Source organism: Neolamprologus multifasciatus, chromosome 22, assembly GCF_963576455.1.
Source record: "Neolamprologus multifasciatus chromosome 22, fNeoMul1.2, whole genome shotgun sequence".
NCBI classification, from domain to species: domain Eukaryota; kingdom Metazoa; phylum Chordata; class Actinopteri; order Cichliformes; family Cichlidae; genus Neolamprologus; species Neolamprologus multifasciatus.
In genome coordinates this window covers 26,005,596-26,031,747 of record NC_140459.1, presented here as the reverse complement: position 1 = coordinate 26,031,747, position 26,152 = coordinate 26,005,596, and the positions used below count along the sequence as shown (strand labels likewise).

Below are 26,152 nucleotides of genomic sequence, written 5' to 3'. Positions count from 1 at the left end.
GGTAACAGAGAGAGTTTAAGTGAACTCTTTCCAGAACAGAAAAGTAGGAGTTTCCCCTCATCTCAGGGTTAACAAAATCAGAGCTATTAGCTAAACCTTCCTAGAATAGTCCCAAAGTCTCCTCCTTCTTGCTTACCATTGTCTCCACCATGTTTGGCTTAGAGTTGCGCAGCGTTTTGGCAGCAAAGAACACATCCACCATGCTGTGGTGTCGAATCATTTCCAGGATCATGGTGCAAGCACAGAAAGTACCGCTTCGACCGCCGCCATTCCTACTCCAGAAGGAATGAACAAAGACACACACAGAAAATAGAAGCATAAAGACATGAGTGACCTAATAAAGATGTGGTAGAGCAGCTCACGCAGCCTCTCAGAGGGGGAGCTACAGAGTGAAATGTCACAGTTTGACTGACCGCAGATCAAGCATGCTGCCAGAAAAAGGCCAGCCGGCAGTCATGCAAGATGAATATCTGAGTAAAGTTCTCATTAAAATACAGGAGCTGGGATTTAATCAGATATTAAATGTCTTACACATAGCCTGATCTCCAGAGAACAAAGGCCCTGACATGAGGACAGGGGACAGTAATTATGCGGCGCTGATGCCATATTTATTGGATAATATTTCTTCAGCAAAACTGAAATTTAACTGTTAAGAAAAGAACTTTCTGTAACCATTTAAAGAAAAAGTAGCAAGGCGAAAAATGTGAATGTAAGCTGTCATTACTCGCAGTACGGACTACTTAAGGTCAAATATTCAGAAATTCAGCCTTCAACAGAGTCTGAAAGAGACTGAGAACCTCAGCCTTTTAGACATGAAAACTTAGACCTGCTGTACTCATAATGCTAATGCTTGAACTCAGTAAATACTTTAATAGTGCATAGACAAATAAATGAAGTAAAAATTCCTTTTGCATGATGCAAATTACATGCACGGCACTGTGAAGTGTTTACCCTCTCCCTAATTTATTTCATTTAATTTTTAATGCAATTTTTGTAATAAAACAAATGCAATATTAGACAAAGTTTTTAAATTACTACATTCATTAAAGGAAAAAAATGTTCAAACCTATCTGGCCCTATGTGAAAAAAAGAATTACTCCCTGTTTGTCACAATGAGTCTTTCACATTGCAAGTGATCCAGGTCCTGAAGCAGGTACTCACATGGTGCCCTTATTTAGCACTTTGCTAGTCATTGTACATATATTCAGAGCACACTGTGTACTCTACATCCATGGCCAATTTAAAATTAGTTAACCTATCATGCGTATCTTTGGACTATGGGAGGAAGCTAAAGCACCTGCATGGTGAACATACAAACCTCACACAGCAGGCGTTTTAACCAGGAACTGTGGAGCTGTGATGCAACCTTCATACTTTCTACCCAGTGCTGGTACAAAGCAAACAACCCCAAGTGCTTATTGTAGCAATGATAGCTAAATTAAAGAAACAGAATGGATGGTGCAGGTGTATGTAAGCAGACTCACAGGCAATGAACAATGGTGCGTCCTTCCCCACACTCCCTCTGCCAGTTGTGAACCTGAGCCAAAAGGCTAAGGAAGGCTTTCTTGGAGTCGGGCACATCACGGTATGGAGACCAGCGCAGGAACTGGAAGTGACGCACAACAAGCTGGCCCTCCTGAAGCTGCACAGGAGAGAAGCAGAAAAAGGAAAAAGCTTCATCATGCATGCTTCACACACTACAAACCCATTCAGAAACATATGTGCTTATCAGCCAGAGGCAATTCTGTCAGCTCTCAGACCTGTTCTGCTTCTATACTTGTCTATTAGGAGGTTGTTAAAAAACACATCAAACTCAGTTATCAACAAAAATGTAAACATAGTTTAGAAGCCATCAGATTTCATATCTTCAGTACATTCCTACCAAACAGCACGTAAGTGTTGCAAGCAAGTATTTTGTCTAGTGTCAATTATATCGTCAGTTATATCGTTATTGCAAATTTTCAAATGTATATTGTGATAAATATTTTTGGTCATATCGCCCTGCTCTATTCAATACATTCCTACCAAACAGCACTAACCAAATCTTTTGAATTTAAAGTTACAGTTTTCTACATTTGCACCTAAATAAAATATGCAAAAGTTTTTTATACTTAGACAACTGTTGCTGATTTAAAACATTCGGGGACATGGAGAGACGCATTATCCATCTTCATGTAGTCATGTTTACAGATACTTGATGACTTTAGATCTAATAGCTATCCTCTTAGCTATAGTTTCACCTTCAGCAATTCCTGGTAAAAGGAATTTTAGCTGATAAATAGTTCACTAACGTAGCTATAAACCAGGTGCATCAGAGCAGAGAAAGTGAAATGAAAACACAACAGTTTCGGGCTCTTAAAAAACAGAGAAAGATGGAACAATCTCCTTTAGAGATTGGTTTTAATTATCTCTGAGGCTGTTAGTAAAATCACAAACGGTCGCTTGATCGAGTCATGTAAAAATAATGATTGGTGCAGCTTTAAAAGCATATTTTATTAGCGTATTTGATGGCTACTTGAATGTTTGACCTCACCAAAGCCCAGGCTATGTCCAAAAATACAGTTTCAAAATTTCAAGGTCAAAGGTGTGTTTAACTGAAATTGTACACAACCTTTTTTTTTTTTTAATTAAAGAAAATGTAGAGGATACTAAAACATTGCTTTATAGTGTTTTTAGTGAAGAAGAACTCCATAAGGAACCTTTAATTTTAAGGAATACAAGAAGTAACGATACCTCTGTTGTGAGGTAGAAGCACATCACAAATAAGATCATGTTTGGTAACATGTAGGACCTGTGCTATCTACTGGACAATAGAATACCTTCTTAGGACAGAGTTTAATGGTGTCTTGCTCTGGTGTTTCTGTCTTCTCCGGATCCTGTGGAGTGCATGTGGGAACAGTTTCTGACATGATGTTAAGATAATTGAGGGGCCGAGTGGGATACTGAAGTAACAGGGGAGGTTAACACTACTGTGAGCTAAAGACAAGAGACACATCTGCTTCTGAAAGCACCTACAGATGATTGTTGAGGATCTACTGAGGTCAAAGGATAAGAGGTGCAACTGCTGCTACAGGTCATGCTAAGCTACTCAGACAACACTCATGCACATGAGCGAACACAAAGACTCACTACTGGTAACACAAATATTTCAGTCATACTCAAATGTTGGATATGGTCAAAAAACTTTTTTAAAGTAATATTTGATCGTTAAAATCTCTTTCAGTATTGTATAATTGCTCAAATTAAACAAAAACTGCTTATTAAATAGGTCTCAGGACCACATGCAGCAAATTACTCCGACCGCTGAGAAGAACAAAATCAAGCTGGGACCTAGGTCTCCGTTCAGAATTATTATATGTGTCAGGCTTCAGTTATCCTCTTGAAAATAAATGATTTGATTGGGTGCCAGGAACTACAGCTGTAAAAAAAAGTTGTCTGCTGAGGTAGGGCTTGGTCAAGTGTTTTTGTCCATATTCAATGTTAAAGTAAAAACATGTCATTTGATAAGAAAATTTGATGTTTAAACAGCAATTTTAGAAATTAAGTCTGTCAAAGTGACATATCAAGGGAACCGAGAGACATGCAGGGTTTACACTTGGATCTTAATGTTTCTGATTCTGTACAGGAAAGAAAACGGAGGGAAAGCAATTAAACCCGTTCATTAAGTCAAGTCGGAGAAAATAGTTTGGACACTGGGGAGAAGTTAAATAGTTTGGAATTGTAGAAACCAGCAGTATCTCTCCATTCTGTTGCTGCCTTGTCATGGTAATTCATGAAGTACAAAATAACAGAAACATAGTTGAAATCTCAAACCCAAAAACCTTTAGAGATTTATGTAAGGCCTGCCTGATGCCACTCAGTTGTGTGCATGTAGAAATACAGGGCTTATAGGAAAGGTGGGCTGCCTGAGTGGAAAGTCTAAGTCTTTCTCAAGATAATAAAATGCAGGTTTTTTACTCTAATGATCGACACATATACCTAACCTAATAAGTCTAATAAGTCTTGATTCTATAATGTAGTGACTGAAGAAAACCACTGGCATTTAGACTGATTCCCTATAAGCCTCATTGTGGACTTCTAGAAGAACCAAAACAGGAGGACAGTTGTTGATTTGCAATATCAGGTATATATCTGTAGCTTTCCCCCTGTGTTTCTCTGTTACCTCCACCTGCATCTCATTCTCACTCTGTTTGTCACTCCCAGTGTATGTAAACTCTAGTCCTCTGTTCCACTTTGTAAACTCATCCGTCGTATATTCCTTACTCAGGGCCCTATTCCAAGAATTAGGTTTAACTAACAGCTCCAAGCTTGGTGACCCCAAATGAGGAGAACTTTGACTTTTCTGTTCCTGAAAGAGAGTTAAGCTTAATGGAGTACATGCTGTGAACCCTGTACTAGTGATTTCAACATGCCCAGGGTATGTTTCTTTATCTGGATTCACTTAACATAACACTGGTGTTTATTAGGATAAGTGGTCACACAAAGCTGGTGACCAGCTCACTATGTTAACCCAGGGTTCCCCCTATGCTTAGCTATCCCAGACTGTGTGAATGGCATCGCTCTAAAAGCTCTACAGCTGTGGAAAACCTACCAGAAAGCCTCTACAACAGTTGTCCACATCCAAACTCATGACTTAAAATATCATTAATCAGAGACCCTCAAAAAAGACTTGTGGGCCTTCTATGGCCACTTGAAAGCAGCGTATCATCTGTTTGCCGACACCCCCCTATTAGTGTTGTGAAGTTCAGCTGTCTGTGTGAATTTCACATCTGGCTTCTGCAGGAATAATGACATCCCCTTTGTGGACAACTTCACATCATTCCTTAACCTACGTGAACCTTTTAAAGCAAAATGATCTTCACCCAAATGACGAGGATTCAAGTATTTTGACCACAAATATTGATCTAAGCCTTCACTTGTGACTTCTACAGCATGACGGTGGAAAACTCCTGCTAACCCCTGCTCCATTACAGGTACAGTTATTTTCTTATCATTAATATTAGATAGATTTTCATCAGATAAATTGCACATTTGCTGTTCTACCACTACAACACCAAGTTTTTAGGTCTCAAGATCAGCCACTTCAACTTCACCAATGCCTGTGATTATAAGGCACAGATGGAAAAACCCACATTGACCATATTTCTACAGCCAGGTTTAATAATCTTACTGTACCATGTAAGTGTCAGCCACTGAAGCTCGCCTCTCCTGCAGTTATCGCTTTTTGTAAAAATAGATATTTTAACTCGTAAATCATTTGTTTATAACGGGTTTGTAGCCTGCAGTATCTGGTTCAGTTGGTTTAAACCAGGGCACTGCTGGTTTCAGGGAATTTTAGTCAGCCAACTACAAATTCTTGAATTCTTGATTCTGAGACTGTCAGGCAAACTAATGCTCTTGTAAACTAAGAGCATTAGTTTACAAGGATAATTTAAACTGTATTTAATTTTACTCATGATTCATTTCACACTTGCCGAGTCACTGCTTTTCAAAATTCAGTGTGAATATCCACTTTGCCTTATTGTTATCTACCAAACTCTTAAATCTGGTAATATTTCCGAATGAATTCTCTAATCTGCTTTCATCTGATTAATTTACACATTGATGATCCCTGTAACTGCACTGCCACAGATTTTCTCAATATTTCAAAGTCATTTAACTTAGCACATCAGTTAAATGACTAATGAGGACATAATGGTGGATGTACACTGGATCTGGTCTTGACTCTCATTATATCAATAAACCAATGTAGAATTTCTGACACTTTTACAGTCAGTCTTGTCTTCCCAGAACATTGTGCTAGTTTGATTAACAATAATATGCACAATCCAAGGTTCTTGTTCAACACAATGACACATTTTTATATTTTCTATCTATGAAAAGAAATTCTGAACGTTTTTGTTATCAAGATTAACTGTAGCAAGTCACAGTTTAGTTCTGTTTTTGTGCAACCTGCCCAACAGTTACCCACTACCCACTTCTGTTTTTCAGGGTTTTATCTGATTTTCACAACAGATCTCATTGATATAGTCACACACATGCACACTTCTTCCTGCCCAGCTGACATTATCCCTCCTAAATTGATTAAAGAGGTTTTACCTGTCATCTCCGCTTTACTTCTCTCTATTATAAACAATTCCCTTTTATCTGGCTGCAATCCAGACTACGTTAACCCTGCCAGTGTCTTCCCTCTGCTTAAAAAAACCTTCATAGACTCCACTAATTTACAGATTTACAGTCCTATTTCCAAACTGCCATGTTTTTCAAATATGTTTGTGAAAGTTGAGGCTCATCAGCTTCTTCAGCTGGTTCAGGGAAACAACATTCATTTCATTGATAGCACAATTAACGTAGAATTAGCTTATGCACAAATTGAATATATAGCATCCACAATTACAATGTACGTGACCACTTTTAAGATCACATACTAAAGAATATAAAAATTGCTTCAAAGGTTGCTGCAGCTGCTTTTTAAAAACATTTCGACCCTTTTACAAGAGCGCGCCAAGGTCTGAGGGATCTTCCAGGAACTGTGGAGCTTTTTTGTGGATAACTGATTGATCAGTAGGTGGTGATTTCATACCCACTGATCTCTTACCTCAAAATTAACCTGCTCCAAAGCAGGTTTGGTGTGCAATGTAAGTTACCATGGTAATGCAACCTGGTAAGAAGTGAGCCACCCTGTAATACTGACCCAGAAATAAACCTGAACTTACCTGGATTAAAAAAAGTGAGTATATCCATGCCCTGTGTGTGGGATTTTTGTCATGATGGAACAGGATGTCAGCTTGGCACTGACTATCAGATATAAGCCTTTGGATGTTGAACAAAACAAACTGTACTGGTATACTGGATTCTTGTCATCAGTAATGGCTCTCGACACAAAGGTGGTTGTTAGAGATTCTTGAAAACGTCAACATGGTCCCTCCAACCCACATAGCAAAATTGTTATGGCTCGGATCTGGCCAACACAATGTGCTTACACATGGCCCACATACCGCAAAGAATGACGGCCCTTTAGTGGTCCAGATCTGGTTTGCCAGAGTTGGCCCACACATGGGCCAGCACAAGGCCAGTTGCAGACACACTGACGGCCCTGTGCTGGCCCAGAACAGTTTCAGCTCTGGCCCCAAATGTCAGCCTAATGTGTACCACACATGTAATAACAACATGTGCCGGAACAAAATAGTGCAAAAGTAACATGACAAATCTCCCTTGAGACAGTGAATGGACTGATTCTAATGTAGTGCTTTTCTACTCTCCTAGATTACTCACAGTGCTCTATACAACATGCCACATTCACCCAATCACACACTTTCTCTAAACTGAGCGCTTCCTAACTACATTCACATTCAGTCACACTCTTGACATGCAGATTGGAGGAGCCAGGGATTGAAGTAGCTAACCTTCCAATCAGTAGGTGACCTGCTCTACTTCCTGAGCTACAGCCACCCAGTGGTAAACATGACTAAACCTTCACGAGGTTTTGGATAAAGTGTACACTCACAAACCTGTCAAACCTGCATTTGAAACGTTGGCTACCATAGCAGTATAGTATTGCAACATGACATTTGGATCTTCTAACTAAAACAGGAAAATAGGAACATAAATAGTGTCATCATTGCCAGACCTGGCCCACATCTGGTTGACACACACCCTGCCATGACACCAGTCAGTCAGAAGTGCCAGCTTGGGCAGGCCTGTTTTCTATGAGCCTGGGCCACATAAACCAAAGCACAATCGGGCCAGATGTGGCATGCCATCACATAGACAGTGCCATCTATGCCAGGCCTGGACCATATCTGGATGACATACCACTTACCATGCCAGAAGTCACCCAGCAGTGCCGGCTTGACACCAGATCTGGGCCAGACCTGTCTGCTATGTGGGAATAGTGCATGTAATGCAAATCCTAACATCAACTTATGGAATGTGGCTCCCGTTGTTGTGCATTATGTGTCATGTTTGCTCATGTAAAGCAGGAACAATATCAGAACTCCTATAATTGTTAGAAGAGCAGAAATGTGCTACTCAAACTAAATATTAATATACTGACTTTATAGCAGTTTCCCAGGTAAGAAGCTAAAATTGGTCTAAAATGTTAAGATTCTTTTTTTCCCAAGCTGAGTTGCAAAACTGTTGCAAACACAGTTTGCTGTTTCCACGTTATTGATTTTTCATAGCTAGACTTAGTTTTCTTAGTATAATCTGTCTCCTGATTCACCATACTCATCCAAATATCACCGAGTAGGCCTGGGCATCACTGTGATGTTTTTTGTTATGGTGGTTCCACCTACCCGAGTTATATTCTGAACCCGGAAAAGACGGATTATAACATCATCGTCAGCTGTCCTGGACAGAAGCTCCACGGTCATGGGTCCAAACTGCTGCAGCCCAGGTTCAGGCCAGTACTGCAGACAAGGCTGAGACGAGAGAGGAGGCAAGAAGAGAAGGGAGCAGGTCATTAGCCCACACTTGCTTGAGGCAGTGCAAATAATTATGTCAGCACCCAGTGATGGTGAAGCCAGTAACAAGACACCTGAGTATTGACAGGAGAGACAATTAGCCTAAATGACAATGATTATCTACAAATGGCAACTGTGAATTAAATGAGCAAAAAAACAAACCACTCGTCAGCGGGAACAATCCTTCACATAAGCAGCGGTCACCTAGCTTGAATTATTCATGAGTCCCAATCATTACCATTAGTACATTATAAATTAATGGAGTAAGAGACCTTGGCTGTGCCCGGGAGAGATAAACAGGAAGTTAGCTGAGAGGTTGGACGCTCACAAAAGACAAGGTCTCCTATCACTGCCACTTCAAAAGCGCATCCCCTGGCCAAGTGGGAGGGGATGGGAGGGGAGGGGAGGGGGGGGGGGGGGGCACACACAGGGGAGCAAGCGCTGTCATATGGACGTATTCTGCAGTGACTTTGGGGTTGAGCAGATCCTTAGAGTAGGAAGTGATAACGGCATTTCACACTGACAGAAGGGTATTAACCGGTGACATTGGGCAGGAGGGGCGATAAATATTTATACATCCAGGCAGGAGACAGGCAGCTCCAAGTTAAGAGGACAAATTGAGTGAGTGTGTGTTGGAGGGTCAAACTGTTAATCCACTGGTAGTGAGACAAGGAGGAAGACGAAGAAGAAGAAGAAGAGAGTGACAGAGAAAAAAGGACAGGTTGCAGCTGACAGGCATAGTGGAAATGGTGAGCAGGAACAAGACATGACACGGTGACAGAGGAGCGATAGCGAGACAGCAGAACAAACCCACGCATGAGCAAACATGGGCCCAAACGATAAGAACGTGTTCATGCAGTGACGGGCTGTGCAAATGAATTGGATGGCATGAACAGAGGATTGAAGCTTTGTGCAGATGACCTCTCCAAACTGTGTGTGACTCACATTCATATCTTCTTTTAAAGGAAACGAGGATAAGAATGACATGTTGACGCTGTTAGTGTCCATGCACTATATTAAAAAGTAAACCTTGTAAGCAGTAATCTTTGTTTTGCTAAGATTTTTAAATACAGGCTTCCCAGCTGTGACTACAAGTAGTGCTGGAGCCTTTTTTATGGATACATGTTCTTTTTATTTATTAGCTGACAATATAAGGAGTGTCAGCACAGAAAATGACAAACACTCTATTTCTGTGATTTCAGTTTTAGCAGTGCTCATTTTTAAACAGTAAAAAAAAAAGTCATTATACTTGTATATCGATTTAAGCAATCATCGAGTTTTAGTTTGTGATGTCATTAACAAATGGAATTGATAGAGCTGATTGCAGCATTCCTGTTTATTGTATTTATCTGAATGCTACTCAGATAGAATATTTTGTCTTTCTTCTGGCTGGTAACTTTATTGTTTTTTTATCTATTTATTCATTTTATTTCAAAGTGACACATTATGCCATTAAACGAATTAGCTATGGCCAGCAGTTTTTCAGGTCCGCTCAGAAGAAAATACAAAAGAGCAGGAAAAACTAAAAGGTCCTGAAAGAGGTTTGAAAAGGGGCACTTTTCATGCTCCCCTGATGCTACACTCTGAATTTCCTCCGCAAATCATAATATCGGTGCTGTGGGACTGATTTAACTGCAAAATGACACAGGCAGCAGGCAACCTCGCTTTCACTGGAAAACAAAAATCTGGCAACCAGTTGAGTCAAGTCTGCTGCTGCAAAGAGATGTGTTGCAGATGAGTTGTACTCATCAGTGCAGATGAACTCAGAATGACTGCAGTCTGTCTGCATTTCTAAACTAGAAATTATTTAGATAGATAATTATTTGCAAACCTGCTTGAGAGTAATTTCAGTCAGTCAAGTTGGATTCTTTAGAGTCAGATGGCCTCCCACCAGGTAAACTGTGCAGTTGCCTTACAATCGAAAATGGTCGCCCAGAGTTTAAGTAGGCAAAATCCTCCATATCTGGACACTGCAACTACTTGCAATTGGTCTCCGACAGCAAAGAAATTCAGTGTAACAACCAATTGTTTCTAGATGCAAGAAGGTTGACATCCTATTTTTTTCTAGTGTTACTGAGCCATTGATCAAACAGTTTTTTCCTCAGCTTGTCTTATATTGCATTGGGGGGAACCTGCTCTTAACCTCCTAGGACCTGGCGTCCACATATGTGGACATCACATTTTGGGTTGTCTAGACCAAAATACTCAATTTTGCTCTACAAGGGCCTGATATCCACTTACAAGGACATTATTCTGCCAATGTTCCATCAAAATTTAAAATGAATGTTCTTATATGTGGATCTATTTTTTCTCAGAAACAAAAATCAGGTAATTCTTTGTTTTTACATTCATCAGGTCCCAATCATCCCAAATAGCAAAGAAAAATTAAAAATGCATGCCATGAAAGGGTTTGGGTCTTAGGACGTTAAGACTGGAAACCTTTTGAGGAACTTTGATCAATTCATCCACTTTGTTATCTAATTCAGGGTCACAGGGGGCTGGAGCCTATCCTTGTTGTCGTATGCTGAACCTAATATAGGCACAGCACAGAGCAGAAAATTCTGGCATACTACTTCAAAGGCCACCTTAAAAGTTTCTAAACCCCACGAGCACTAATTTCTTTGTAGGGTAAAATGATCTCTTCAAAAGCTCCCAGCGGAAAGAACCTGGATGTGCTGCTCCAATCTCCAGGACACCTCGGGTTGTTTTAGCTCTACACGTAGCTTTTTATTCATGGTGTGATCAGCTTTAAATACAATTGATGACATTACAGTGACATGAAAGAGTTTTAAAAAATTATACGGCAGCCTTGGCCTCACTAAAAAGCCCAATCCAATAAAATTGGGAATGACAGTTTGCATGCACTGGCTGGACGCTGATATGCTTGAATTTTGACAAGAGTGTCTGTTAGAATTATTTATCAAAGCAAAAATGCTTTTCACAACCCAAATTAAGTTCATCCACTGATTTTTTTTTCTGAATGATGTAAATGTTTTATATTTTGATGCATCTTTTAAAAATTTCGTTTGGAAAACAAGGTGGCCAAGGTCCTCGAATTGCAGTATCTGAAATAGAAATGTTTCTCGCTTATATATAACAGTAAAAGTGCTCCTCATCTCTGCTGCTTGATTTCTGAGGTTGGAGGAAATGCTCCTTGCAAGCAGACTTAAAAGGGAGCTTGACAGCACTTTAGTTTACGGTGCTTTTTTCTGTTCTTTTTCTCTGCTCTTCAACTTAGTGCTTGCCTTGCAGTGCTTGGAAGTGGTAGAAAATTTGTCCTGGCATTCTTCTGACCCTGCATCTTCTTTAGATAATAAATACATTTCACAGGGTAAAAGCTGCACTGGTGGCAGCAGTTAAACCTGACTGTGCTGAATAACAGAAAACATACGATAAATTATATAGATAAACATAAAGCATAAAGCCAAATGCTTCTGTTTTTGGACATAAAAGGGTTTTTTTTGTATTCAGGTAAAAAGAAAATTCAGTATTGGAGTAATATGTATATTTGAGAGTATGCAACTGTATGGATTAATCAAAATCCTGCTGTACTGCAGATGTTCTCAGACAGTGAGACTTAATCGCTGATGTAAGCTGATGAGTTAGATATTAGAACTTAAGCTAATAATAAAATTACTTCCCCTTCCATAATGGGTGTGAACGGTTCAGTCTCAGTCCCTTTTCTCTTACCCAGGCTGAGTTGGACTGGTTGAGCTGATTGAGCATCACCACAGAGGTGCAGCCGTAATCATACACGAGCCTCCAGAAGTCGGTGGTTGTGCCGGGCAGTGGGTGTGGCGTCACCACAAAGGCAGCAGGCCGGAGGAAGCTGTCTGCGAGCGCTGCGTTGATGTAGTTGCTGCTCTCTCCCTCTGTGGTCACGAGAAAGGCCAGCGAGCGGTCCGGGGGCAGCACATCCATGCTGCGGTTCTTCTCACGGTTTCGGGGCATCAGGGAGATGCTGCACTCCTCCACATCCAGGTGAGGAGTCACAGAGTTCAGAGTCTGGGGAGGAGGAGGAGGACCGGGGAAGGTAAAGGAGAAAGGAGTGTGCAGAGAAGATAAATAGAAAGACGGGCGTGTGTTTGAGAATGTTTCCACATTCTAGATTGGGAGATAAAATGAAACACTAAGAATAAAGATTGTGATAAGAGGAGACAGACGCAGCGAAACAGAAATGGGATCAAAGAGGGATTGACAGAGGCAATGAAAATGTTCTCTGCTCAAGCAGCCTCACTGTCAATACCTGACAAGCATACCTATCTTAGAAAACTTTAAAACACATTCATTATCAGTTTAAACCCCCACAGGGTTTAATAGATAAAAACACATTTATTGCAATCTAATACACTACAAAAAGCACATTATCAAGGAATTGGAAATTGAAAGGGAACGATTATCTAAGCTGCCAGATAGCATTGTGAATGATGCCCCATTGGTTTAGATAAAACGAACAGAACTTGTAACCATAATATTGCATTTGGGGAACAAGTTGCCGTTATGAGCGGGGAGCCGCTACACAAAGGTCACCGATCAATAACACATGTATAAAGAAAAGCAACAATACTACATAAAGAACAAATACACAATGTGGATTTCAATCTCTAACGTAAAGCTTCTAGTGATGACTGAGTGATTTCGCACATCAACATGACGTCCAGATGAACAGAACTGACTTTCTGGGATTCCCTCACCTGGACGATCGAGGATGCATACGAGCTGTTTGTTCGACTGATACAAAAATCAAGTGTTTTCTGTTTGGGAATGTGGTAGTGAGTGTTCAGACACCTTCCATTGGAGTTTGTGATACTTTTAACTTTTAATAAGTAATTTAAAGTGTGAAGATTCTCAGGCAAGTTCAGAAGTGTCTTTTTTCCAACTTCTAAGTGGGTTTAAATCTTTATGGGTGTTTTGTTTTGTTTTTTTGCCTTTTGAATATTCATTTGTTGAACTGATTTAGGTGAGAAAAGGATCCAGAACACAGATTCAACAAATATGTGCCTCTGTAGACAACAAAAAAGTAAAAAGTGCTGATTTGCTGTGATTCAGCTAATTTCACAACATGCATAACATGTGAATTTTTAACTCTACCCCAGTTTGAAATGGAAAAACGACGACAGTAATCACAATCCCCGACTTAAACCGTCATCGTCTCTCAGTATTACCTGAAACTCCTCCTTCAGCTGCGAACTGTTGCTCTGTGAGTCGACCTTTAGCATTTCTTTGTAAGTGAGAGCAAACTCAGTCACAGGGATGGCAGTCTCTCCACACAGACAAGCCTCCAGAATGGCATCGTGGATGAAAACATACTGTTCCTGAAACACACACAGAGGGTAACGCATTCCCACTTTTCCCAAGTCACATAAAACCCCTCCGTCTCACCAAAGAGCGCCCTCACTGTTAATTGCCCACTCGTCAAAAACAATGCTGAATTTAATTAATGCTGTTGACTAACAGTCAGAGCTGTTCAATACTCTTCACATTACCATGCTGACACTCAGGTATTGTTTCCAAGCAGAAAAAAGTGTCGATAAAATGGGGTAAAAAAAACAGTCCAGCAAACACACATCAGAGGAGCTAAACACTGCCCACACACACCATTTAAAAAAAAGTCACGAGCTGTGCAATTAACGAGGAAACTAGGAAATCTGTTTTCATGTTCAACAAAACAACAGATCAAAGAGCTGAGGATACATTCAGAATTACAGACATAAAACTGTCCCTCCTCCAACTTATTTATCATTTTTAATATGCTCTATAATTGTACTCATATTTGGGTACCAGTACCAGTTGGTAGACAAGCTGCAGCTAAGAGAAGAGATGAAATTAAAGGGAAATAAATACTATTGTTTGCGTATTTACTGTGCCGTCTCCTATTCCCGACTTATTAAGAAGAGAATGACGTTCCAACTTTTAATAGTTTTATTTATTGCGGTAATTAATGTCTTTCTCCCGCTAATTTATTTGAAGATTGTGAGTTCACTCTAAGCACACTTTGAATAAAAAAACTGTGAGTTGTGAGTTTATTTATACAATTAAAGCATGGATTTTAGGAAATGAATGAATGCTATTTGTCTTTAATAAAAGAAGTCTGACACTGGTCTTCTACAATAATGTAGCTGTGTCTTTGCTAATTCAACATAATTACATTTTTAAATATATATTCAGTGTAGAATCGTTTTGGCATGAAACAGTTACAGATAATATAATTAGTTAAAGACAATACGTTGTACATTTACATAATTAAATAAATGTATAAACAGATGCGTGTATATGTGTATACATCATTTCCCTACATTTGGCTCCGTTGTCTCAAAAGTTGGACGGACAGTATTTTATAGAAATAAATCAGAGCTATAATATATATACAGCAATGCCTTGAAGGTGGCTTTTTACTTACTTTACTTCTTCATATTAACAATCATTTACATGTTTTCTTTCTTCTTTAAAAAACTAATTCTTCCCCATATTTTTATAAAAGTCAGACAGCACGGTTAATCACTTAATTTGAGCTGTTGCAATGACTGAAAACACCTGAATTCAAAGAGTAAGACCCATGACCCATCGCCTTTATCCATGCTACTTTTTTTGTCAGTTTGGCCTCAATCAGCACTATTGTAGGAAAAAAAAGGAAATGAAATGAAAAAACAATTTGTAATTTGTAAAGTTAGGCAGCTTTACAGTGTTCTATCAATAACTAATATTACAGTTGAAACAAAAATGATTTATGTTTATGAACTAATTGTGGTAAATATTTACTACTTATAGGCGGTATTCATAATCATCACCGTTTAAGGTGACTTCTAACTGATAAAATTGGATTTTTCAACTCAGGCTACGTCCACACGTACACGGAGAAATTAAGGAAAATGCTGCTAGGAACATGCCAAAGCAGCAGGTGGCGCTATATTCCTAACCGTGCAGAAATGTTGGCCAATCAGAAGTCTAAAAGCCTCAGTGGGAAATAGCAAACAAAGATGGGGCATAGCAGCAGAACCGAGTCGTATGTGTGGAGGGACAGTAACTGTGTGTGTATATGTAAGCATTTAAACACTGCAGAGAGTACAATTAACAGTAACAGTATTGTAGAAATTCATTTCACCGAAACAATAATGTGCCGCAGAGTGTGACGTCAAAAAATGCGCACACCTTTGACGCTGCGTTTTCTCTGTTTTTCTCGTCCACATGTAAATGCAAAAACAGAGTTTTCAAAAATATCCACCCTGGCCGGAGTTTTTAAAAATCTCCGTTTTCAGTGACCGAAAACGCCGTTTACGTGTGGACGAAAGGTGCAAATGCATAGAAAAATCTGCATTTTCAAAAATACCCGGGTACGTGTGGACATAGCCTCAGTTTGCTGTCTTAATATATGACATGCTACCACCAAACATTAAAAAATTTAATCCCAAAAGGTTGATTCTGTTCATCTGGATGCAACGTTTTCAGTGGGAGAAACGTTTCGTCACTCATCCAGGTGACTTCTTCAGTCTCAGCTGACTGCAGGTTTTCCCAACCTCATAAACAGTACATTTGCACAATGACTGAAACCAACCCACTGAAGGAACAATGGGCTGCGAGGTCTGATCATTAATATGCAAATCCCACTGAAAACGCCAGGTCCAGATGAACAGAATTAACCTTTTGGGATTTATCTCAACTGTTACATCAAAGACTGTGTGTGAACACCTCTACCTTCACCTGAATGCTGTTTCGGAGTCTCACCTTTATTGAAAAGAATACAGTTCTGATGTAAATGGGTTAGGGTTAGGGTTAGGGGGGAAGGAAAAAATACAAAAGATGGAAAATATGGGCCACCAGCAGCTTCCTGCTGTTAAGGCTAAACCTGTGAGCTTCTGTTAAAGCCATCAGCATGGCATCTCTAACCACATTTCCACTCTCCCACTCACCTCAGTCTGGATCATGTTGATGCGACGTGAGCAGAGGGTCTTAACACAGTTGTAGATGTCCACCACTCCTTCACACTCAGCCATATCCAACATGACATCTAGAACGATGTAGCAGCCGGTCCTGCCTGCCCCCATGCTGTCACAGAGGAGAGGGGAGATGGATTAGAAGACCTGAATATACCACTGAAAAGAAAAACACTTATTGGGGATCCTTTCATTAATAAATGAGATTCTTTAACTCGTGTACAAATGGAGCTTTTGTCCTGCAAATAAAGACAGTGGATACACTAACCTTCTATCTTCTATCATAGCTTGAAGTTTCTCTGTTGTGGCCTATGCTTTGCTTTAACACTGCTGTAAAGATGTTCAGATGTCTGTGAATGCTTCACCTCTTTCTAGGTAAAGCTTAGTTACTTTAAAACTGTGCCTGTGGGATATTCTATACCGCTGGGATATCTTATACCCAAAGAAATATTTGTCTTCATATAGCCATTGCTCTTCCACTGAAAGGAAAAAACACTCTCAGCAGTGCGCCAGTGTTAAAAAAGTATCACTTATGATAAAACGGAAAAGCATCACAGCTTAATCAGAATCTGAAATCCAAGAGAGGGTGTACACTGGCAGACTGAGCTAAAATAAAAACAAACACCAAGAACAGATCTCAGCATGTTGGTGATTATTACAAATCCAAAGTGACTCAGTGATATTTACCCCTGCTTATATTTCTCACAGTTGACCTACTATACAGTGCTGCTATTTTGACAGTTGAGTTTTTTGGACTGACTTGGTGCCATATAATACACAGTACGATCAGGTTATAAAAGGCAGACAGCACAAAAATAAAACTAGCTGTTTTTCCATATTATTGAACTAATCACAAGCTCTCTCTCTCTCGCTCCCACACACACACACACATACAAATGGCATTCCCATTTCTTGCTTTGTTCTCTCAGAAAAGTACCTGGCTGGCAGTCCAGTAATACAAAAAACAATTGCAAAAATCATGATTTATGTCCTGGGGTGGCTGTAGCTCAGGAGGTAGAGTATCTCATCTACTAAAAGGAAGGTTGGTGGTTTGACACCTTGCTCCTCCCAGTCTGTTCCCAATCCTTGGGAAAGATACTAATCCCAATTTGCTCTCGGATGCAGCCATATGTGTATATATATATATATATATATATATATATATATATAAAATCACTTAAAGTGCTTGTATGAATGGGTGTGGATGAGTGAATCAGGCACTTTGACTTCTCAAGTAGAGTAGAAAAGAGCTATATAAGAACCTGTTTATTTAATAACCAGACACTAACAAAACAATAGACATACATTTCATTAAAATGTAGTTCCTGACAGTGGAATTTTCCATCAGTGACTTACTTGTCTGTCTGTATGGCTGTATGTTTTCCTCAGGACTGAACAAATAATACCCCTTGTCATAAATCCATTCTCTAGCCCTGTTGGATTATTATTTTCTACAGCATCACATCACAAAGCGTTTAACTACAATACCGCTCACACATTTGTAAAAAGTAATTGTGAACAATAACTAAAAAGTAAAAATGTATTTTAATGAACTGAGACACAGGTTACCCAACTATCTGTTTATATTTAAAATATCTGTGCTCATTCTGCAGCAACTTTGGGGGCCGTTAATAATGGTAAGCAACAAAGAGAATCTTATGGGTCATTTATATGGATACACCGTAATAACATGGGAATGTTTGGTGATATTAAAGTCCTGTTTGTGGCACATTAGTATATGTGAGGGGGCAAACTCCTCAAGATGGGTGGTGACCATGGTGGCCATTTAAAAGTCGGCCATCTTGGTGTATCCAAGATGACTTTTGTTTTTTCAATAGGAAGAGGGCCATGTGACACATCAAACTTATTGGTAATGTCACAAGAAAAACAATGGTGTGCTTGGTTTCAACATAACTTTATTCTTTCATGAGTTATTTACAAGTTTCTGACCACTTATAAAATGTGTTCAATGTGCTGCCCATTGTGTTTGATTGTCAATGCAACCCTCTTCTCCCACTCTTCACACACTGATAGCAAAACCGCAGGAGAAATGCCAGCACAGGCATCCAGTATCCGTAGTTTCAGGTGCTGCACATCTCGTATCTTCACACCATAGACAACTGCCTTCAGATGACCCCAAAGATAAAAGTCTAAGGGTGTCAGATTGGGAGACCTTGGGGGCCATTCAACTGGCCCACGATGACCAACCCACTTTCCAGGAAACTGTTCATCTAGGAATGCTCGGACCTGGCACCCATAATGTGGTGGTGCACCATCTTGCTGGAAAAACTCAGGGAACGTGCCAGCTTCAGTGCATAAAGAGGGAAACACATCATCATGTAGCAATTTCAAATATCCAGTGGCCTTGAGGTTTCCATTGATGAAGAATGGACCCACACCAAACCATCACTTTTGTTGTTCCAACAGTCTTGGAGGGATCCATCCAATGTGGGTTAGTGTCAGACCAATAGCGGTGGTTTTGTTTGTTAACTTCACCATTTACATAAAAGTTTGCTTCATCACTGAACAAAATCTTCTGCGTGAACTGAGGGTCCTGTTCCAGTTTTTGTTTTGCCCATTCTGCAAATTCTGTGCACCGATCTGGGTCATCCTCGTTGAGATGCTGCAGTAGCTGGAGTTTGTAAGGGTGCCATTTGTGAGTAGCTAATATCCGCCGAAGGGATGTTCGACTAATGCCACTCTACAGTGACATGCGGCGAGTGCTACGCTGTGGGCTCTTGCTGAATGAAGCTAGGACAGCCACTGATGTTTCTTCATTAGTGACAGTTTTTTTTGCATTCACATTTTGGCAAATCCAACACTGAACCAGTTTCACCAAACTTAGCAAACAGTTTGCTAACTGTAGCATGGGAGATGGGTGGTCTCATAGGGTGTCTTGCATTGAAATCTGCTGCAATGACCCGGTTACTGCATTCACCAGATATCAACATAATTTCGATCTGCTCCTCACGTGTTAACCTCTTCGACATGCCAATGGCTGTGAACAAAGAGAAACTTGTAAATAACTCATGAAAAAATAAAGTTACGTTGAAACCAAGCACACCATTGTTTTTCTTGTGACATTACCAATAAGTTTGATGTGTCACATGGCCCTCTTCCTATTGAAAAAACAAAAGTTGTATCCAAGATGCCCGACTTCTAAATGGCCACCATGGTCATCACCCATCTTGAGGAGTTTGCCCCCTCACATATACTAATGTGCCACAAACAGGACTTTAATATCACCAAACATTCCCATTTTATTACGGTGTATCCTTATAAATGGCCCACCCTGTATTTACAAAAAGAGTGCCATGAAAAGTTTGTGTGCAGTGGAAACTCAGAGATTTCTGTGACTGACCCTGTTGCATCGACATTTCTCTGAGTTCCTGAAGGTGCAAAATATAGTGTGATAAATATAGTTTTATTGTATAAATAATATTTAAAACCACCTTATCACCCAAATATGGTCACTTGAGGTTAAGGAAGAACTAAGATGTGATGGCCAAAACTGTTAGGATGCCTGGATTGTTGACCCAGGGTTTTGAGTTTATATATATATTATTTATCATTTCTATTCTTTGGTTTCTTTGTTAGAGTTATGTCTTATGGTTTGTCTCTGTGTAATCCTTAGTTGCTTTCTCCCCGGTCTGCTATATCCCCGTGTCCAGTCATTGTCCGTCTGCCCTGGTCCCACGTCTCTGTTCCCTCTGTTGCAGTGCGTGCGTGTGAGTCTGTGTCTTTAGTTCAGTCGGTGTCATGTTTCCTGTTTTATTTTGAAGGTCCTTGTCTGATGTTAATGTATCTTGTTTTGCTTCCCCTTGTCTCGTTAGGCCTGATTTGCCCCAGCTGTGTTTCCCTCCTGTTACCCATTCCCTGATTGCTCCCTCTGTGTATTTAAGCCCTGTGTTTCTCTGTGTCCGTGTCATGATCTACCCTCATCTTGCTGTGTGTTCTGGCTGTCTGTGTAGGTTTATTTTGGGTACTCAGTTTTGTTACTTTTTTGAGTTTAGCAATTAAAGCTGTTTTGAGTTACTTTCTATCTCCGGAGTCTGCACTTTGGGTCATGACATTCATTCATTTCATTTGTGTTTCTCATTAGTTTTTCTGTTGTGAGTGATTACATACGGCAGCTACTTGTGTACACACACTGGATTTTTGCATTCAGACTTGTTTGTTGTAAAGCTGTTTGTTACTGAAACTGGCATTTAATTGATTCATATGACATTTTTTTGACTTTCATCCAGCATCTTAAACACTTTAGGGATCCCAGGTGTTGAAATAAAATAAATTTCATTGGAGCAGAGCAAGTCATGCTCCACGTTAAAGTGAAGGCTGTAGGAACAGTTATCCTGCACTTCATTGTATGTTATGACAAAGAGGTAGAGACAGAATGAAATAAAGGCATTTTCAAACTTGGTTTCGCTGTGAAGTATTGGCACAGGTTTGCTGCTGTCAAGTTCTCTAATGGATTTAATAAGCTGACAGGGTGTTACCATAGTTACCAAATGATTTGCACAAACAGAAACTATGTTACTTATACAGATGGCTTATTATAAGATGCACCAGAGTTGTCTGTGAAGGTTCTCAGTCATCCAGGTCATCGTAGTCAAAGGAGCTTGGAAAGAAAAGCGTCTGGATTTCTTTAGGTTGTTCAAGCAACCTAAAGAAATCCAGATGCTTTTCTTTCCAAGCTCCTTAGAATGCACCAGAGTTCAATTCACAGCTTTCACAGCAGCCCTGACAAATTGTTGGCAGTGTTACATTAGCAATTTCTCTACAGTAGAAGTAAGTTAATCGTGATTGTAGCATGAGAACCTGTTCTATATTTCTTTCTATATTTTCTATGTTAAAAAAATGCCCAAATGGATCAAAAAGAAATCTGTGAGCAAAAGCTTCTGCTGCAGGTCTAATAACAATTATTAGTCGCCAGAAAGCTTAAAAAAAATTCTTCCCTGAAAAGCCAGACGCTGTCCTTGTCCGTTGTGAAAAATCCTACCTCCTGCGTCTTTGTGAATGTTTTTTGGGTATGTGTGAAGCATTTTATTTTATCAACACTTTTGTGCTCTCCACAATACAAACACAGCACAGAGAAGCTGACAGTTATTTTGAGAAATGCAGAAAAACACAAACTGAAGCTAAAAAAAAAAACAATGCAATCTAAGCGCACTGGAACATGTTGAACATGGCGTATTTATAGGAGGGAGTATTTACAGCCACCATATCTGTTAGGCAATTTGCTTATTATCGGGACAGAAGGGATGTTACCTGCAGTGGACCACCACAGGTCCAGCATCAGGAGGAGTCGAGGCCTTGACCCGGCGCAGGAAAGCCAACAGGCCCGTAGCGTGGTACGGCACGCCGTGCTCAGGCCAAGAGGTGAAGTGAAACTGGCACACTTCGTGTTTGGCAGGGTAACCTCTCTAAAACAAACAATGAGTCAGGTGTAATGTGAAGTGATAAGTGATAAGAAGTGAAATGGCTGAAATAAAAAAGACATGAGAGCTGAGCTGCTGGGTACAAATGACGCACACCGGCCACACTCACAGGTTTGATATAAAAATAATGCAAGAGTATGACTCACCCTCTCCATGGCAAAGGTGCGCACAGTGTACTCTGCAAGTGTTTCAGTCTTCAGCAGTGTTATCTTGATGTCACCGTAGAGCTCTGTGTCATCGGGCCAATACTTACAGCACTTCATCTGAACAAAGAAAGTTCAGTTACAGGTTAAATATAGTTAATGTATGGCTGAATTAATATAACCAGGTATTAATTCAGCTCAGTTCAGTTATAATCACCTCACAGTGCTTTATATCATAAGGTAAGGAAGCTACAGTGACAGTGAAAATCTTAATAATCAGACGACCTCCTCTATGAATGAACACTTGGCGAAAGTGGGAAGAAAAACCTCCCTTCTAACAGGAAGAAAGCTCCAGCAGAATCAGGAAAGAGAGGGGCGGCCATCTGCTGTGACCGATGGGGGTGATGGCCTCTACATCATAAATGTGATTTTATTTCTTAAAAAAACACTAAATAAATAGCACAATGTATTTTGAATTGTACAAAAATGCTGGACGTAGAACAAGTTCTTAAAATAAAAATCACATTTATATTTCTTAATTTTTTTAATTGACAAAAGGTTTCATAAAATTTATTTAAAATTGATTCATTATTTCACAGTTCAGGCTTTTATATTTTTTTTGTCCCTGTTAATATGAGACCCTGGCCGACACTTGCTTTGACGTGTGATTGGAAAGTTATTTGAATTTCACAAAAAGAGATGCCGTTCCATTTGTATGCTTTATGTTTAATTTATGCTTCTGGAAGGGAAACAACTGCTAAACTGTAACTTCTATTCTAAAAGCCTGCTTGAAATTTATTGCAGTTTAAAATTAGTGAGAAGAAATCTGTGGAGAAGATTGTGAGGTGCAGGCCTTTCATTTATTTTCATGATTTAAAGCATTCTTTCCAGTAATCTGTCATGCCAACAGTCTATTGAAATGTACACAATACTAAACACAGCTATTTAACTAACAAACTTGCTAGCTAATTTAGGATCCAGAGACTGTAAAGTTAAGAAAAAATGAAAACTTAAATACGATCACTAACCTGAGCTGACACAAGATGTTTGTTTACTATGTACTGAAGTAAAACATTACACTAAAGCAATGTCAATCTAAATGTTCTTTTTAACTAAGCATAGTAAGATTTGCTACAGACTCAATCATATTTAGGGTGAAATACATATTAATATAAAATAGGTCAGTTACACACAAAATATTTAACAACCGCAAACAGTCAATTACTTTACTGGTTAAAATATTTCTTAGGTTTCAATAGAGCAACCCAAGAAACTACTTAGAAAACTACCTAAAAGCTCAGTCACACGAGAGTAAAAATGGGATGGCAACCTCCCTGCAATTAGGGACAAATTGCTGCCCAGAAATTGCATTGATTTTTTTCACATTCAGCAAACAATTGCAAGTAATTTCTGTGACCAAACGGTTGCCCAAAGCCTGAGCATGCGGCACCCTCAACTTCTGGGTAACCACTTTCGATCGCAAGATGAGTGACAGTGCTACTTGCAGTGCAACTTGGACTGCCTTCTAATTTATAAAATCAGACAAACCAGTTTGAGCCAGTCTCTGCTGATGACTGCAACTCTCTTTAAAACTTAACTGGTTGCCAGCTGTTTGTATTCTGGTCGCATTCCTATGTAAAGGCAAAGTTGTGGAGCAATTGTCTACACTTATGCCATTTTGCAGTTGTCCTGCAGCAAGTGCGTCATTCTTTGTGGAAGAGTTTCTGAAGTTCTCTCTCAACTCTATGAGGTTCTGAATGTGTACAGTTAATGTGAATTTCTGTGTAGATTGCAAGATGTTTGCAACAGATGCCAAATTATTACAGTTCACTGTTGTATTACAACAAACCAAATTGCATGTAATCAGCAATTTGTTCTTATTCAACTTTAAAACCGACATGTCCTCATGCACCAAAGCTGCTCTGAAGATGTAGATCATGTGCCCGAGGAACCGTTTCAAAGGCAAAGAGATCACTGCAAACATTTTGCAGTAAGTTTGGTTGTGTTGTGGGCTGTTTTTGCTGGTGTGACTGTAGTATAACAGTTTGTGGTATCCCAACAGTATGACCTTTTCTGTTCACTACTAATAATGCTTCCCTAACTGTGGTATCTTTCCTAGTTATGATATTTTAGAAATTGTACAGTTGCTTTTGTATACATTTTGAGTACAAACTGTAGCTTTCTGCATTCAGCAGATAGGAAGAGTATAAGAGTCTACTGTATTCCAGTACTTCACCATAGGCCTTCATCAACATCAAAGCTCTGACCTTGGACCACAGCCACCAAAGTAAAAGGTGATCACTCATGATGAGACAGCTGCTGCCATTTCCTCCCACGAAAACAGAGCGGAGCAGCTCTTCTAATATATAGCCCTTGATAAAGGGAACTTCAGAATCCATCTCTCCATTCATCTTCACAGGCGGCTAAAGAGGTCACAGGACAAAGGCGAGGAAAACCTACCCTGCCCACCTCCACCAGCTTGGTGATCATGACAATGCTGAAGCAGTTCTCCTGCCAAACCATCCGCCAGAAATCGTAGATCATCTCTTGCTTGGGGCCTGTGGAGGAGGAGATACACAACAGAGTTACAGATGGCAGAGTGGAAACAGGGAGGAAGAGGAGTTACAGAAGGAGAGAGGACGATATGGAAGGAAGAGAGATGATAATAAGTCAGAGAAAATAGCAGCAATAACCATCAATGTACAGGCAGTGTGTAATCCATGCCAGGGAATAGAGTAACAATGTGTCATTCATGAACTATTGCCCGCTCTCTGTTCTAATACTACGGAGAAATGTCATTTCAATACACCCACAAATCCTCCGCCATTGTGCAAATAAGCTTCTGTGTTGCCTTTCCCAGGCACCAGTGGCTGACACAAATCACAGCTTCCAGGAGAAGATGACACTTTCATTGATTTCATTACACTGTTGTGTTAATAATATCACAAGGTCCTCCTTCATACTGACTCCTCTGCCAAACACACTACATGTATTTCAGCGAACGAAGTATCGATTCATTTCAGCCCACACAGTTTGTCTAACAGAAATATCATCTTCTTTCATGTAACTGCTCTAAATGTCTTTGTATGCAAAAACATTCACATAGTAATTTTTCCTGTGTAAATCTGGGCCCAAGATCACAACTGAACCTCACAGACACTTAAATCATCAGGCTGATGATATTTGACATTTTCTATACTAAACAATGAAGAGTCACTGCTACTAAGCCATGACTGCATAATCAGATTCTTACACATCTTAGTCCTCTTTGCATGGAGCTTCACTGCTGTCCAGAAAATGTTACAAAACATGAGTGGGCCACACTTGGGCAGCGGTTAACAAAAAACCCACAAAGTACACACTGCTTGAAATTCTCTTTAAAGCAGCAAATAATTAAAAAAAAAAAAAGCTACTGGAAATACCCTTAAAATGCAATGATTTCCTTGATAAAGTACATATTATTCAAATCTTGAGATATATGTAGGAAAGAACAAGCACACACGAGGTGAAAAAAAAATCCTCTCAAAGCTGGGACTAACGCAAAAACTTCCACTGAGGCACATATGATTAGGGATGGGTACCGGTATCCGGTGCCATCATGGCACCGGTTCTGACATAAACGGTAGTAACCAGACCGAAAAGCAGCGCGCATTTCGGTGCTTTATTTCGGTGCTTTTTTTTCCTGAGCTGTGATACACTTTCTTCTTCCTTACATTTCTATTGGCGGTTGGCAAACAACTGAAAGGTGCATTACCGCCACCAACTGGTATGGAATGATACACTTTAGATTCTAGCCAATCATTTTACGTTTCGAGGATAGTAGGCGGGTCCAGGTACGTACGTTCTTTTAGAGCAGAGCTACAGATTAAAAATGCCCAAGGCAAACAGTGTTGCCAACTTAGCGACTTTGTCGCTATATTTAGCGAGTTTTCAGACCCCCTTAGCGACTCTTTTTCTAAAAAGCGACTAGCGACAAATCTGGCGACTTTTTCTGGTATTATTGGAGACTTATTTATGACGACTTTTTGACGTGAAAACGCGTATCGCTCTCACTCTCAACAAGCAGAGGTGCTGCCGTGGGCGCCTCACCCGTGCCAAAGCGCTCACGGGTGGAGGATAGTCCTCCCCCAGCTGCTATCAGGGCAGGAGACGTTCACACCTGTGCGTCCAAACTG

At 39.9% G+C, this 26,152-nt stretch overlaps 1 protein-coding gene across 7 annotated transcripts in view; it reads right to left on the bottom strand.

Moving 5' to 3' along the window:
• Positions 1-26,152, bottom strand: part of LOC146493618 (receptor-type tyrosine-protein phosphatase U-like) — a 260,603-nt gene that overhangs the window by 4,070 nt on the left and 230,381 nt on the right. For 6 of the 7 annotated variants that reach the window (XM_085147845.1, XM_085147843.1, XM_085147847.1 and 3 more), the window contains 9 exons: positions 24,438-24,535; positions 21,981-22,097; positions 21,665-21,819; positions 16,373-16,508; positions 13,631-13,780; positions 12,156-12,470; positions 8,298-8,423; positions 1,485-1,642; positions 137-272 (listed from right to left, as the gene is read on the bottom strand). In XM_085147845.1, coding sequence (XP_085003971.1) covers positions 137-272; positions 1,485-1,642; positions 8,298-8,423; positions 12,156-12,470; positions 13,631-13,780; positions 16,373-16,508; positions 21,665-21,819; positions 21,981-22,097; positions 24,438-24,535 — 1,391 coding nt within the window. Of the gene's footprint in view, positions 1-136; positions 273-1,484; positions 1,643-2,819; positions 2,877-8,297; positions 8,424-12,155; positions 12,471-13,630; positions 13,781-16,372; positions 16,509-21,664; positions 21,820-21,980; positions 22,098-24,437; positions 24,536-26,152 lie in introns of all 7 variants that reach the window. The other variant, XM_085147848.1, reaches the window with a different exon arrangement.